At 37.4% G+C, this 15,239-nt stretch overlaps 1 protein-coding gene across 15 annotated transcripts in view; it reads right to left on the reverse strand.

Annotated features, from left to right (window-relative positions):
• Positions 1 to 15,239, reverse strand: part of LOC118389693 (RNA-binding protein Musashi homolog 2-like) — a 335,623-nt gene that overhangs the window by 309,002 nt on the left and 11,382 nt on the right. For all 15 annotated transcript variants that reach the window (XM_052457216.1, XM_052457217.1, XM_052457210.1 and 12 more), the window contains exon 5: positions 13,330 to 13,371. In XM_052457216.1, the coding sequence (XP_052313176.1) occupies positions 13,330 to 13,371 (42 nt within the window). The remainder of the gene's footprint in view (positions 1 to 13,329; positions 13,372 to 15,239) is intronic.

A 15,239-nucleotide genomic window follows, 5' to 3' on the forward strand; every position in this document is an offset into this window, starting at 1 on the left:
GACCACCCAGCAAACAGTCATTCATATTTTATTTTATTTATTTTACCTTTATTTAACTAGGCAAGTCAGCTAAGAACAAATTATTATTTACAACGACAGCCCAGGGACAGTGGGTTAACTGCCTTGTTCAAGGGCAGAATGACAGATTTTTACCTTGTCAGCTCGGGGATTCGATCTAGCAACCTTTCAGTTACTTGTCCAACGCTCTAACCACTAGGCTACCTGCCTGGGCTTTGGCCTCATTCTTGTCTGGGCCAGTTTCATTGAGGTCATTCAAAGCTGGAACAGTGTAGGTCAAGGATTTAAACACATCTCCTGATACCCCACACATCCATTACCAAAGGGAAAAAACATCTCTCCATGTAGCCCTCTATCTGGGGGGGGTTTTGTTTGTCTCGGCTACAAACCTTTTTCACCAGGAGGTTAGAGGGAGGTAGCGATAAAGCAATCCCATCAACTGAACACTGATTGATTGACTTTTCCCTTGCCCTGATCCAAGTTAGCTTTGCCAGCTATCGGATTGTTTCTTGTTTTCAGTGAAAAGTCAATGCACTTCCCGTTGGTTCTAAAAACCCATTTCAGACGTGCATTTACGTGGAGGAAAAACATAAATACACATAGTAACAGTGAGGTTGTGTTTCTGTTGGTAGATGATTGTCTCCAGTCTTGGAGGAATGGAAAGATGACCTACTATCATCCAATGTGAAAACATGTAAGATAGAGATATACATAGAGATATACATGTACACAGAGATATACATAGAGATATACATAGAGATATACATGCACATAGAGATATACATAGAGATATACATAGAGATATACATAGAGATATACATGTACATAGAGATATACATAGAGATATACATGCACATAGAGATATACATAGAGATATACATGTACATAGAGATATACATGTACACAGAGATATACATAGAGATATACATAGAGATATACATGTACACAGAGATATACATAGAGATATACATGTACATAGAGATATACATAGAGATATACATGTACATAGAGATATACATGTACATAGAGATATACATGTACATAGAGATATACATGTACACAGAGATATACATAGAGATATACATGTACATAGAGATATACATGTACATAGAGATATACATAGAGATATACATGCACATAGAGATATACACAGAGATATACATGTACATAGAGATATACATGTACACAGAGATATACATATAGATATACATGTACACAGAGATATACACAGAGATATACATGCACATAGAGATATACACAGAGATATACATGTACATAGAGATATACACAGAGATATACATGTAAGATAGAGATTTTTTATACATAGAGATATACATGTACACAGAGATATACATAGAGATATACATGTACATAGAGATATACATATAGATATACATGTACACAGAGATATACATGTACATAGAGATATACATGTACATAGAGATACATGTACACAGAGATATACATGCACATAGAGATATACACAGAGATATACATGTACATAGAGATATACACAGAGATATACATGTACATAGAGATATACATAGAGATATACATGTACATAGAGATATACATGTACACAGAGATATACACAGAGATATACATGTAGAGATATACATGTACATAGAGATATACATAGAGATATACATGTACATAGATATATACATGTACACAGAGATATACATAGAGATATACATGTACATAAAGATATACATAGAGATATACATAGAGATATACATGTACATAAAGATATACGTAGAGATATACATAGAGATATACATGTACATAGAGATATACATAGAGATATACATGTACATAGAGATATACACAGAGATATACATGTACATAAAGATATACATGTACACAGAGATATACATAGAGATATACATGTACATAAAGATATACGTAGAGATATACATAGAGATATACATGTACATAAAGATATACGTAGAGATATACATAGAGATATACATGTACATAAAGATATACGTAGAGATATACATAGAGCTATACATGTACATAGAGATATACATAGATATATACATGTACATAGAGATATACATGTACATAGAGATATACATAGATATCTACATGTACATAGATATATACATGTACATAGAGATATACATGTACATATACATAGAGATATACATGTACGTAAATATATAGATAGAGATATACATAGAGATATACATGTACATAAAGATATAGGTAGAGATATACACAGAGATATACATGTACATAGAGATATACATAGAGATATACATGTACATAGAGATATACATGTACACAGAGATATACATGTACATAAAGATATACGTAGAGATATACATAGAGATATACATGTACATAAAGATATACGTAGAGATATACATAGAGCTATACATGTACATAGAGATATACATAGATATATACATGTACATAGAGATATACATGTACATAGAGATATACATAGATATCTACATGTACATAGATATATACATGTACATAGAGATATACATGTACATATACATAGAGATATACATGTACGTAAATATATAGATAGAGATATACATAGAGATATACATGTACATAAAGATATAGAGATATAGAGATATACATGTACATAGAGATATACATGTACACAGAGATATACATAGAGATATACATGCACATAAAGATATACACAGAGATATACATAGAGATATACATAGAGATATACATGCACATAGAGATATACATAGAGATATACATAGAGATATACATAGAGATATACATGTACATAGAGATATACATAGAGATATACATGCACATAGAGATATACATAGAGATATACATGTACATAGAGATATACATATAGATATACATGTACACAGAGATATACATATACACAGAGATATACATATAGATATACATGCACATAGAGATATACACAGAGATATACATGTACATAGAGATATACACAGAGATATACATGTAAGATAGAGATATACATAGAGATATACATGTACACAGAGATATACATAGAGATATACATGTACATAGAGATATACATGTACATAGAGATATACATGTACATAGAGATATACATGTACATAGAGATATACATGTACAGAGATATACATGCACATAGAGATATACACAGAGATATACATGTACATAGAGATATACACAGAGATATACATGTACATAGAGATATACATAGAGATATACATGTACACAGAGATATACATAGAGATATACATGTACATAGAGATATACATGTACACAGAGATATACACAGAGATATACATGTACATAGAGATATACATGTACACAGAGATATACATAGAGATATACATGCACATAAAGATATACACAGAGATATACATAGAGATATACATGTACATAAAGATATACGTAGAGATATACATGTACATAGAGATATACATAGAGATATACATGTACATAGAGATATACATATACATAGAGATATACATAGAGATATACATGTACATAGAGATATACATAGAGATATACATGTACATAGATATATACATGTACACAGAGATATACATAGAGATATACATGTACATAAAGATATACGTAGAGATATACATAGAGATATACATGTACATAAAGATATACGTAGAGATATACATAGAGATATACATGTACATAAAGATATACATAGAGATATACATGTACATAGAGATATACATGTACATAGAGATATACATAGATATCTACATGTACATAGATATATACATGTACATAGAGATATACATGTACATATACATAGAGATATACATGTACGTAAATATATAGATAGAGATATACATAGAGATATACATGTACATAAAGATATAGGTAGAGATATACACAGAGATATACATGTACATAGAGATATACATAGAGATATACATGTACATAGAGATATACATGTACACAGAGATATACATGTACATAAAGATATACGTAGAGATATACATAGAGATATACATGTACATAAAGATATACGTAGAGATATACATAGAGCTATACATGTACATAGAGATATACATAGATATATACATGTACATAGAGATATACATGTACATAGAGATATACATAGATATCTACATGTACATAGATATATACATGTACATAGAGATATACATGTACATATACATAGAGATATACATGTACGTAAATATATAGATAGAGATATACATAGAGATATACATGTACATAAAGATATAGGTAGAGATATACACAGAGATATACATGTACATAGAGATATACATGTACACAGAGATATACATGCACATAACGATATACACAGAGATATACATAGAGATATACATAGAGATATACATGTACATAAAGATATAGATAGAGATACACATGTACATACAGATATAGATAGAGATATACATGGAGATATACATGTACATAGATATATACATAGAGATATTCATATACATAGAGATATACATAGACATATACATGTACATAAATATATACATAGACATATACATAAAGATATAAATAGAGATATACATGTACATAGACATATACATAGAGATATACATATACATAGAGATATATATAGAGATATACATAGAGATATAAATAGAGATATACATAGAGATATACATGTACATAAAGATATAGACAGAGATATACATAGACATATACATAGTGATATACATGTACATACAGATATAGATAGAGATATACATGTACACAGAGATATACATAGATATATACATGTACAGAGATATACAAAAATCCAGAAAATCACATTGATGATTTCTAAGTAATTAATTTGCAATTTATTGCATGACATAAGTATTTGATCACCTACCAACCAGTAAGAATTCCGGCTCTCACAGACCTGTTAGTTTTTCTTTAAGAAGCCCTCCTGTTCTCCACTCATTACCTGTATTAACTGCACTTGTTTGAACTCGTTACCTGTATAAAAGACACCTGTCCACACACTCAATCAAACAGACTCCAACCTCTCCACAATGGTCAAGACCAGAGAGCTGTATAAGGACATCAGGGATAAAATTGTAGACCTGCACAAGGCTGGGATGGGCTACAGGACAATAGGCAAGCAGATTGGTGAGAAGGCAACAACTGTTGGCGCAATTATTAGAAAATGGAAGAAGTTCAAGATGACGGTCAATCACCCTCGGTCTGGGGATCCATGCAAGATCTCACCTCGTGGGGCATCAATGATCATGAGGAAGGTGATGGATCAGGCCAGAACTACACAGCAAGACCTGGTCAATGACCTGAAGAGAGCTGGGACCACAGTCTCAAAGAAAACCATTAGTAACACACTACGCCGTCATGGATTAAAATCCTGCAGCGCACGCAAGGTCCTCCTGCTCAAGCCAGCGCATGTCCAGGCCCGTCTGAAGTTTGCCAATGACCATCTGGATGATTGGGAGAAGGTCATGTGGTCCGATGAGACAAAAATAGAGCTTTTTGGTCTAAACTCCACTCGCCATGTTTGGAGGAAGTACAACCCTAAGAACACCATGCCAACCGTGAAGCATGGAGGTGGAAACATCATTCTTTGGGGATGCAAAGGGGACAGGACGACTGCACCGTATTGAGGGAAGGATGTTTGGGGCCATGTATCACGAGACCTTGGCCAACAACTTCCTTCCCTCAATAAGAGCATTGAAGACGGGTAGTGGCTGGTTCTTCCAGCATGACAACAACCCGAAACACACAGCCAGGGCAACTAAGGAGTGGCTCCATAAGAAGCATCTCAAGGTCCTGGAGTGGCATAGCCAGTCTCCAGACCTGAAGCCAATAGAAAATCATTGGAGGGAGCTGAAAGTCCGTATTGCCCAGCGACAGCCCCGGAACCTGAAGGATCTGGAGAAGGTCTGTATGGAGGAGTGGGCCAAAATCACTGCTGCAGTGTGTGCAAACCTGGTCATGAACTACAGGAAACGTATGATCTCTGTAATTGCAAACAAAGGTTTCTGTACCAAATATTAAGTTCTGCTTTTCTGATGTATCAAATACTAATGTCATGCAATAAAATGCAAATGAATTACTTAAAAATCATACAATGTGATTTTCTGGATTTTTGTTTTAGATTCCGTCTCTCACAGTTGAAGTGTACCTATGATAAAAAAAAGTACAGACCTCTACATGCTTTGTAAGTAGGAAAACCTGCAAAATCGGCAGTATATCAAATACTTGTTCTCCCCACTGTACATGTACATAGAGATATAGATGGAGATATACATGTACATAGAGATATAAATAGAGATATACATGTACATAAAGATAGAGATAGAGATGTACATAGAGATATACATAGAGATATACATGTACATAGAGATATACATGTACATAGAGATATAAATAGAGATATACATGTACATAAAGATAGAGATAGAGATATACATAGAGATGTACATAGAGATATACATAGAGATACACATGTACATAGAGATATACATATACATAACGATATACATAGAGATATAAATAGAGATATACATAGAGATTAGAGGTCGACCGATTAATCAGAATGGCCGATTAATTAGGGCCGATTTCAACAAAAAAAAACTATGTTTTTACACCTTTATTTAATCTTTATTTAACTAGTCAGTTAAGAACACATTCTTATTTTCAATGACGGCCTAGGAACGGTGGGTTAACTGCCTTGTTCAGGGGCAGAAAGACAGATTTTTATCTTGTCAGCTCAGGTATTCAATCTTGCAACTTATGGTTAAGAAGTCCAACGCTCTAACCACCTGCCTCACGAGGAGCCCGCCTGTTACTCGAATGCAGTAAGAAGCGAATGCAATAAGAAGCCAAGTTTGCTAGCTAGCATTAAACTTAATCAATCATAATCACCAGTTATAACTACACATGGTTGATGATATTACTAGTTTATCTAGCGTGTCCTGCGTTGCATACAATCGATGCAGTGCGCATTCGCGAAAAAGGACTGTCGTTGCTCCAACATGTACCTAACCATAAACATCAATGCATTTCTTAAAATCAATACACAGAAGTATATATTTTTAAATCTGCATATTTAGCTAAAAGAAATCCAGGTTAGCAGGCAATATTAACCAGGTGAAATTGTGTCATTTCTCTTGCGTTCATTGTACGCAGAGTCAGGGTATATGCAACAGTTTGGGCCGCCTGGCTCAATGCGAACTAATTTGCCAGAATGTTACGTAATTATGACATAACATTGGAGGTTGTGCAATGTAACAGGAATATTTAGACTGATGGATGCCACCCGTTAGATAAAATACGTAACGGTTCCGTATTTCACTGAAAGAATAAACGTCTTGTTTTCGAGATGATAGTTTCCGAATTCGACCATATTAATGAGCTACGGCTCGCATTTCTGTGTGTAATTATGTTAGAATTAAGTCTATGATTTGATAGAGCAGTCTGACTGAGCGATGGTAGGCACCAGCAGGCTCATAAGCATTCATTCAAACAGCACTTTCGTGAGTTTTGCCAGCAGCTCTGCTGTTTATGACTTCAAGCCTATCAACTCCCGAGATTAGGCTGGTGTAACGATGTGATGTGAAATGGCTAGCTAGTTAGCAGGGTGAGCGCTAATAGCATTTCAAACGTCACTCGCTCTGAGACTTGGAGTAGTTGTTCCCCTTGATCTGCATGGGTAACGCTGCTTCGAGGGTGGCTGTTGTCGTTGTGTTCCTGGTTCGAGCCCAGGTAGGAGCGAGGAGAGGTACGGAAGCTATAATGTTACACTAGCAATACTAAAGTGCCTAAAAGAACATCCAATAGTCAAAGGTATATGAAATACAAATGGTATAGAGAGAAATAGTCCTATAATTCCTATAATAACTACAACCTAAAACGTCTTACCTGGGAATATTGAAGACTCATGTTAAAAGGAACCACCAGCTTTCATATGTTCTCATGTTCTGAGCAAGGAACTTAAATGTTAGCTTTCTTACAAGGCACATATCGCACTTTTACTTTCTTCTCCAACACTTTGTTTTTGCATTATTTAAACCAAATTGAACATGTTTCATTATTTATTTGAGGCTAAATTGATTTTATTGATGTATTATATTAAGTTAAAATAAGTGTTCATTCAGTATTGTTGTTTTTTTGTTGTTTTCTTTCACCTTTATTTAACCAGGTAGGCTAGTTGAGAACAAGTTCTCATTTACAACTGCGACCTGGCAAAGATAAAGCATAGCAGTGTGAACAGACAACAACACAAAGTTACACATGGAGTAAACAATAAACAAGTCAATAACACAGTGGAAAGAAAAAAAAGAGTCTATATACATTGTGTGCAAAAGGCATGAGGAGGTAGGCGGATAATTGTCATTATTACAAATAAATATAAAAAAATTGTCAGATTAATCGGTATCGGCTTTTTTTGGTCTTCCAATAATCGGTATCGGTGTTGAAAAATCATAATCGGTCGACCTCTAATAAAGATATACATGTACATAGAGATATACATAGAGATATACATAGAGATATACATGTACATAAAGATATACATAGAGATATACATGTACACAGACATATACAGTACATAGAGATATACATGTACATAGAGATATACATAGATATATACAGAGATATACATGTACATAGAGATATACATAGAGATATAAATAGAGATATACATGTACACAGAGATATACATGTACATAGATATATACATAGAGGTATACATGTACATAGATATATAGATATATACATAGAGATGTACATGTACATAAAGATATACGTAGAGATATACATGTACATAGAGATATACATAGAGATATACATGTACATAGATATATAGATATATACATAGAGATGTACATATAGATAGATATACATAGATATATACATGTACATTGAGATATACATAGAGATATACATGTAAATAGAGATATACATAGAGATATACATGTACATAGAGATATACATGTACATAGAGATAAACATGTACATAGAGATAAACATGTACATAGAGATATACATAGAGATATACATGTACATAGAGATCTGGTCCTCTGTAGCTCAGTTGGAAGTGCATGATGTTTGCAATGCCAGGATAGTGGATTCAACACTTCTATAAGTTTCTTTGGATAAGTGTCTGCTAATGGCATCTAAAGATATGCTCCATATGATGTATTCTGTTCTATATAAAGGACTTTTGTCCTTGAATGTTCTTTCAAACTCTGGCAGTGGTGCACGGCTGAGTTTGAACAGGGAATCTAGCGCTTTTAATAAACTCATATGGACATTTAGAGTAGCTGGCAGCCATGGTTTCAAATTCCCAGCAGTCAGCTGTGTCAGTTGAAATGAAAATCATTCTGAGATGGAGAAGATTATAATACTAAAATCACCTAAAGAAAAACAACATATCTGAGTGAGGCGTAACAGCGGATTCACCGGGCTTTGTGAGGCTGTCCAGAATGAAAAGAAGAGGAAGAGATGGAGGGAGGGAGGGGAGAGACAGAGAAAGAGAAACAGAGAAAGAAAGAAAGTAAGAATGGAGAGAATGTAGGAGAAATCGAATCAAATCAAATCAAATCTAATTGTATTTGTCACATACACATGGTTAGCAGATGTTAATGCGAGTGTAGCGAAATGCTTGTGCTTCTAGTTCCGACAATGCAGTAATAACCAACAAGTAATCTAACTAACAATTCCAAAACTACTGTCTTATACACAGTGTAAGGTGATTAAGAATATGTACATAAGGATATATGAATGAGTGATGGTACAGGGCAGCATAGGCAAGATACAGTAGATGGTATCGAGTACAGTATATACACTTCCAACTGAGCTACGGAGGACCAGATCTCTATGTATATGCCCTTGTGCAGGTTTCTTAATTGGCATTGGGGTAGAGAACTGCACTCCTGGGCCTCTCTCCTTTGGCAAGCATTCCCAATAGTGTGTGTGTTTCACTGAGGGAGTGTGTGTGTGTGTGTGTGCATGTCTGTCTGTCTGTGTGTGTGCACATCTTACATAATTGTTGTTCTGTGTCTTTGGTTGTGTGTGTGTGTGTGTGTGCATGTGCGTGTGCGTGTGCGTGTGCGTGTGTGTGTGTGTGTGTGTGTGTGTGTGTGTGTGTGTGTGTGTGTGTGTGTGTGTGTGTGTAATGGGGGGCTCTGTCTGTACTGTACTTCACACAGTGTCACCTTTGGACTTCATTAAAAACTTGGCGAGGAGTTTTCTCTCTCAGCAACAAGTTTGTCCCTAGCTCCAGCACCACGGGACACCTGGGAGCTTTTCTCCAACTCAGAACATTAAGCACACAACACGTCCCTCAGAAAGAGGTGGGGGACCAGAACCAGACAAAAGTGAATCTATTCTAGATGCTCTAGCCTCCCCTTCCCACTATCACCAGCAGTAGAAGTCCCTCAGCAGTGGCAGAAAGCGAGAGAGGCAGGCAGAGTACACAGTGGACACGCACACAGTCAGAAGGGGAAATCTGGGCCACTGCTTTGATGGTATTTATGACTGCTAACCTAGATCCATTTCCACTCAGGCCTACTACGGTACGCTTTGCTAGCTGCAGTCAACATTTGAAGGTTACTTCCTCTCCCTGATTAAAATATACATATCATATACATATCAGCACCAAATAAAACCTTGTGATTGTCAACACAAGTAAACAGTATTACTCCTTTAAGTTCCTTTAGAGTCGAGCTCCCACTGTTCAGTACATCCAGAACATATCTATTTGTGTACAGTACAGAGAGGCTTGTCTCATCAGTGCAGTCCAATGACTGCCATTGATGTGGCGACTAGTGGCTGCTACTGAAGCCTAATGAGGCAAACAGCCCCTGGTGAGACGGCCCGGCGGAAAAGAAGGGGTTAAGCTGCGCTGCTCGTCTTCTCTGAGTGGCCCAGCTCCTTCCTTTCATTTCCATAACAAGCCATCAGAGCTCATCTACCAGAGAAGTGGCCAATTAAAATCATGTTGGTACACGCTATGATTGTCTGTGATTCCGCAGTGTGAAAACAACAACAACAGCGGCAGCGACGGTATCGGTAACGACATGGACAGCTGAGAAACCAATCTTTAGCGATGTGGGCAGCAACCGTCACCTTGGTTTCTAAACACACCAGGCAGTCATCAGCCCCCAGTTTCCATGTTCCTGTGAAAATACAAAGAGAACAGCTCCACAAAGGATGAGAACAGAGAGAGACAGCACCTGTCCATCTCTCTCTCATACCTAACCCCTCCATTCACCTCACACAGACATCACACTGTGCAGATCTATTGGCTCAAGACAGTAGGGGATCCATGTGTGACCAGGCAGAACAATTCTAACATAATTGGGGCCCCTATATATTCATGCACTGTATTTAATCATATAGGAAACTGGGTGCATTAAGGCCAATGTCTGAAGTACCTGGGGAGATACATGTAAATGTAGGCTACTTAACTCACTCTACAAAATCTACAATCGCTTAAGGTACACTAACAGTACTGTACACAATATGCAACGGTGCAGGGTAGATAGGGGGTGGAGTATAACCAGGAGGAAACCAAAGCCGATTGGTCTCTCAACAACCCAGCGCCATTGAGGCACCTGTAGCCTGCCCTAGCAGCCGGCCCCATAGAAGCCCTCTCACTGAGGACAGGCCTGTTAAACAACAGCGACTAGCAGCCGCCTGGAGAAGAAGGTGGGGGGGGAGAAACGATGACAAATTCAAGACAGAAAGTGCTTTATAAATGGCAACCTCAGACCCAGACTGCTTATAAAGGCCTTAAATCAATTAAATATGAAGAAGAAAGCCATGAAATGCTAATCTATCTGCCTTAATCCTATTTCTTTGAGATACTTTGAAATCCACATTCTCTTGCATAATACTAAAACAAATAAAAGCCATTTTCTCCTCTAATGAGCTTGCCCTAGAGCCTGCCGTTTTCTACAACATCTCAACGACAGGTATTTTCTGTACTACTGTAGCAATTCTGTTTAGTAGTCATTGTTTTCTTCCAGTGACGTAACCTACCTTCATAATGACACTGGATGTTTAAAAGTGTGTGAGAACAATTCATGTATTTCTGAGCGATTCCGTTCTCTTACATGTCGGTCCCAGCTAAACAGAGCATATTGTTGTAAAAAGTATAAAATAATAAGCACAACAGCTATTTCTTCCAGGGAGGAGCTAGCTTCCCTTTCAACTGAAATCCCAAAATCCAGAGGCAAAACATGTCGGTTGTTTTTGATGTGTTTTATTTGTTTTATGTTCAGGAACAAGCCGAGGAAGAGAAAAGGTTTAAGTGACAAACAGGCAAATGTGGGAGAGAGAAAAAAGAGCTGGTAGTTTCTCAACCATATGCCGATACCCGTAAGACACCATGTGCTCTGGCTTTGAAAGCTTTCACTGCCAATTCCCCGTTTGAAACCAGAACCGCTCAGTAACAACACCTCTCTGTGAGCCGGTGGGAAGGAGAAAAATACATTATTGATCTCCGCCCGTTTCAGGTCTAAAAGGTCTGATGTGAGGAGCACTACAGTGGCCTAAAGGCGCTCCCCTCTAACCCAAAGCCAGTCAGAGGGGATAAAGAGCACACCTCTCACCACTGTAGCTACATCATGATCACCAACACAACCTTAACACACTGTGTGTGTGTGTGTGTGTGTGTGTGTGTGTGTGTGTGTGTGTGTGTGTGTGTGTGTGTGTGTGTGTGTGTGTGTGTGTGTGTGTGTGTGTGTGTGTGTGTGTGTGTGTGTGTGTGTGTGTGTGTGTGTGTGTGTGTGTGTGTGTGTGTGTGTGTGTGTGTGTGTGTGTGTGTGTGTGTGTGTGTGTGTGTGTGTGTGTGTGTGTGTGTGTGTGTGTTGTGTGTGTGTGTGTGTGTGTGTGTGTGTGTGTGTGTGTGTGTGTGTGTGTGTGTGTGTGTGTGTGTGTGTGTGTGTGTGTGTGTGTGTGTGTGTGTGTGTGTGTGTGTGTGTGTGTGTGTGTGTGTGTGTGTGTGTGTGTGTGTGTGTGTGTGTGTGTGTGTGTGTTTGCACACAGAAGACAACCAGTAACCGAGCCAGGATTAAGCCATTATGATAGATATGATACTGTCATCATTAATAAGTTACCTACATGTCAAATATCCCCATTATTTTGTTATTGGTTTGTTTTGGTAAAATTGAGATCAGCATAGGTGAAATGACTGCTGACCATGGAAGTGACCTTCCAACTGTGCAGGAAGTGGTCCCAAGCTCATAGTACAAGTGCCTTTGGAATGCTTTTTCCATTATGACACACGAGTGGGGAAAATGAAAGGAGTCCTGTTGCTAATAAAGAAAATAGATTTAGAGAATGAGGCTGACTGGTCAGTTAGTATCACTAATACTAAGTGAGGTGGTTTGCTCTTACCTTAGGTTGAGCGCGTCGGGGGAAGGCAACCTTAGGATCAATCTGTGAATGACAGAAACATTTAAATAAGTAACAAGTAAATAAGGAATGACATTGTCAACTGTGCATCAACATTCACATTTTAGCGACAGAGATAAAATGCTAAAGTTCCTCCAAAGTGACAACAACATCATTTTGATGTAGATGCGAAGAGATGTTCACAAAACGGGAACAGTGCCTTTGAAAGTTTGGAGGAAATTATTAATTCAAGATTACAGTGTTGGAGTTTGGAGTTTGTGACTCCAGATATTCCAAAATAAGCAGGAAGGTGCATCAGATCAAGCATTTTTTTTCTGTCTTCGCCTTGTCGTTTCGTTAATTTCAATTTTTCTTCTGTTTAACTGGTCTCGAGGTGTGCGGTTGCAGCCTTATCAATCTTGCATTCAGAATGAATAGAAACTATTTCATGCACCGATGTCACGGTGCCTTCTCCTGACTTTAATACCAGGCTCTTAAAAGAGAACTTTCAAACAAGCAGACCCATTGAAGGGGAAAAACGTAAACAGATCGAAATTGTTCTCTTGCAGAAAATGACTTCTTCGTGTTTAGCAGGGCAAACCCTTTACCTTGCTGCATATTTCTCTGTGAGGATTTGAAGGCTTGTCTACCTAGAGGTTGAATGTAATCCACTAGAGCATCATCATAGAGATCCTTTCTCTCTCAGTAGATGTCTCTCTCAGTGGGCCGCATGTAGGCCTGAGATGTCTCTCTCAGTGGGCCGCATGTAGGCCTGAGATGTCTCTCTCAGTGGGCCGCATGTAGGCCTGAGATGTCTCTCTCAGTGGGCCGCATGTAGGCCTGAGATGTCTCTCTCAGTGGGCCGCATGTAGGCCTGAGATGTCTCTCTCAATTTACAAAAGAAGCCAAAAAGAAGGAGTAGGTGGTAATCTGTACTGGAAGAGCATTACAACATGTCCCGTCAGCTGGACAAAACATCTTCCTCTTGTAAAACCTCTGCATCTCCTTTGACGTAAAAGGCATAAATAAACATTCCTAAATAAGGAATGCAATTTACGATTCAGTTGAAAACAAAGACAACGCTTACCATCTATGCAGATCAATTCAGCCTACCGTAGGTCCTATTTCACCTGTTGTGTTTTAAGTGAAATGTGAAAGAGCAGCAGGTGAGAACGAAGCAGCAACATCATTGCTCTGTTCTATTTCTATCTGGTGAAGTTATGACTGTTATCATTTGAAATCAGGTCAATTTGAGAGAGGAATTCAATAACACCTGGGTATGGCAACCCTGCTCATAATGAATTTCATGTAATGATTCGTTTTAGCAATTAGCCTCAGGCATAACCAATTCAACCTCAATTACTCAGTGGAGCCGGGCCTAGTCGTGCAAAGACAATACTATATGCTTTGAATAGCAACGCCGTCATACATGGTACTGTGTCTTTGAATATCAACTCTTGCTGCTTGTTTTTGTTTCTCTTATACGGTCAATTTTCATTTGGCATATAGCATGTTTAAGACGTCAAAATAAATGTTTGCTACAGTTCAACTTATAACAGAACAGCAGTGGAGGTGGTCAAATATAGCCTTGCAGCATGTCAATCAAATCTAAAATGGGTTTGGAGCATGAAGACTTATTCAACATACAGTCACTATCAATCCATTTTTTTTTCTCGTAATGCAGACATTCGGTTTGTTTATTGAAATGGCCCCATAATGCAGTAATTAGTCCAGATGACCAGTGTAGCTGGGTTAGGTAATGATGACTTAGTGTGGGATCTGTTGAGAAGGCTTGTAGAAGCACACCTTTATGTAGGTCACAGCCTAGGAAATGAATGGTTCCTTTGAAACATTTGCCGAAGGGGGGAAATTCTAACAATTGTTTTCATTCTGTTGAAGTACTCATGTAAATG

This window comes from Oncorhynchus keta, chromosome 11, assembly GCF_023373465.1.
Source record: "Oncorhynchus keta strain PuntledgeMale-10-30-2019 chromosome 11, Oket_V2, whole genome shotgun sequence".
Classification (NCBI taxonomy): Eukaryota; Metazoa; Chordata; class Actinopteri; order Salmoniformes; family Salmonidae; genus Oncorhynchus; species Oncorhynchus keta.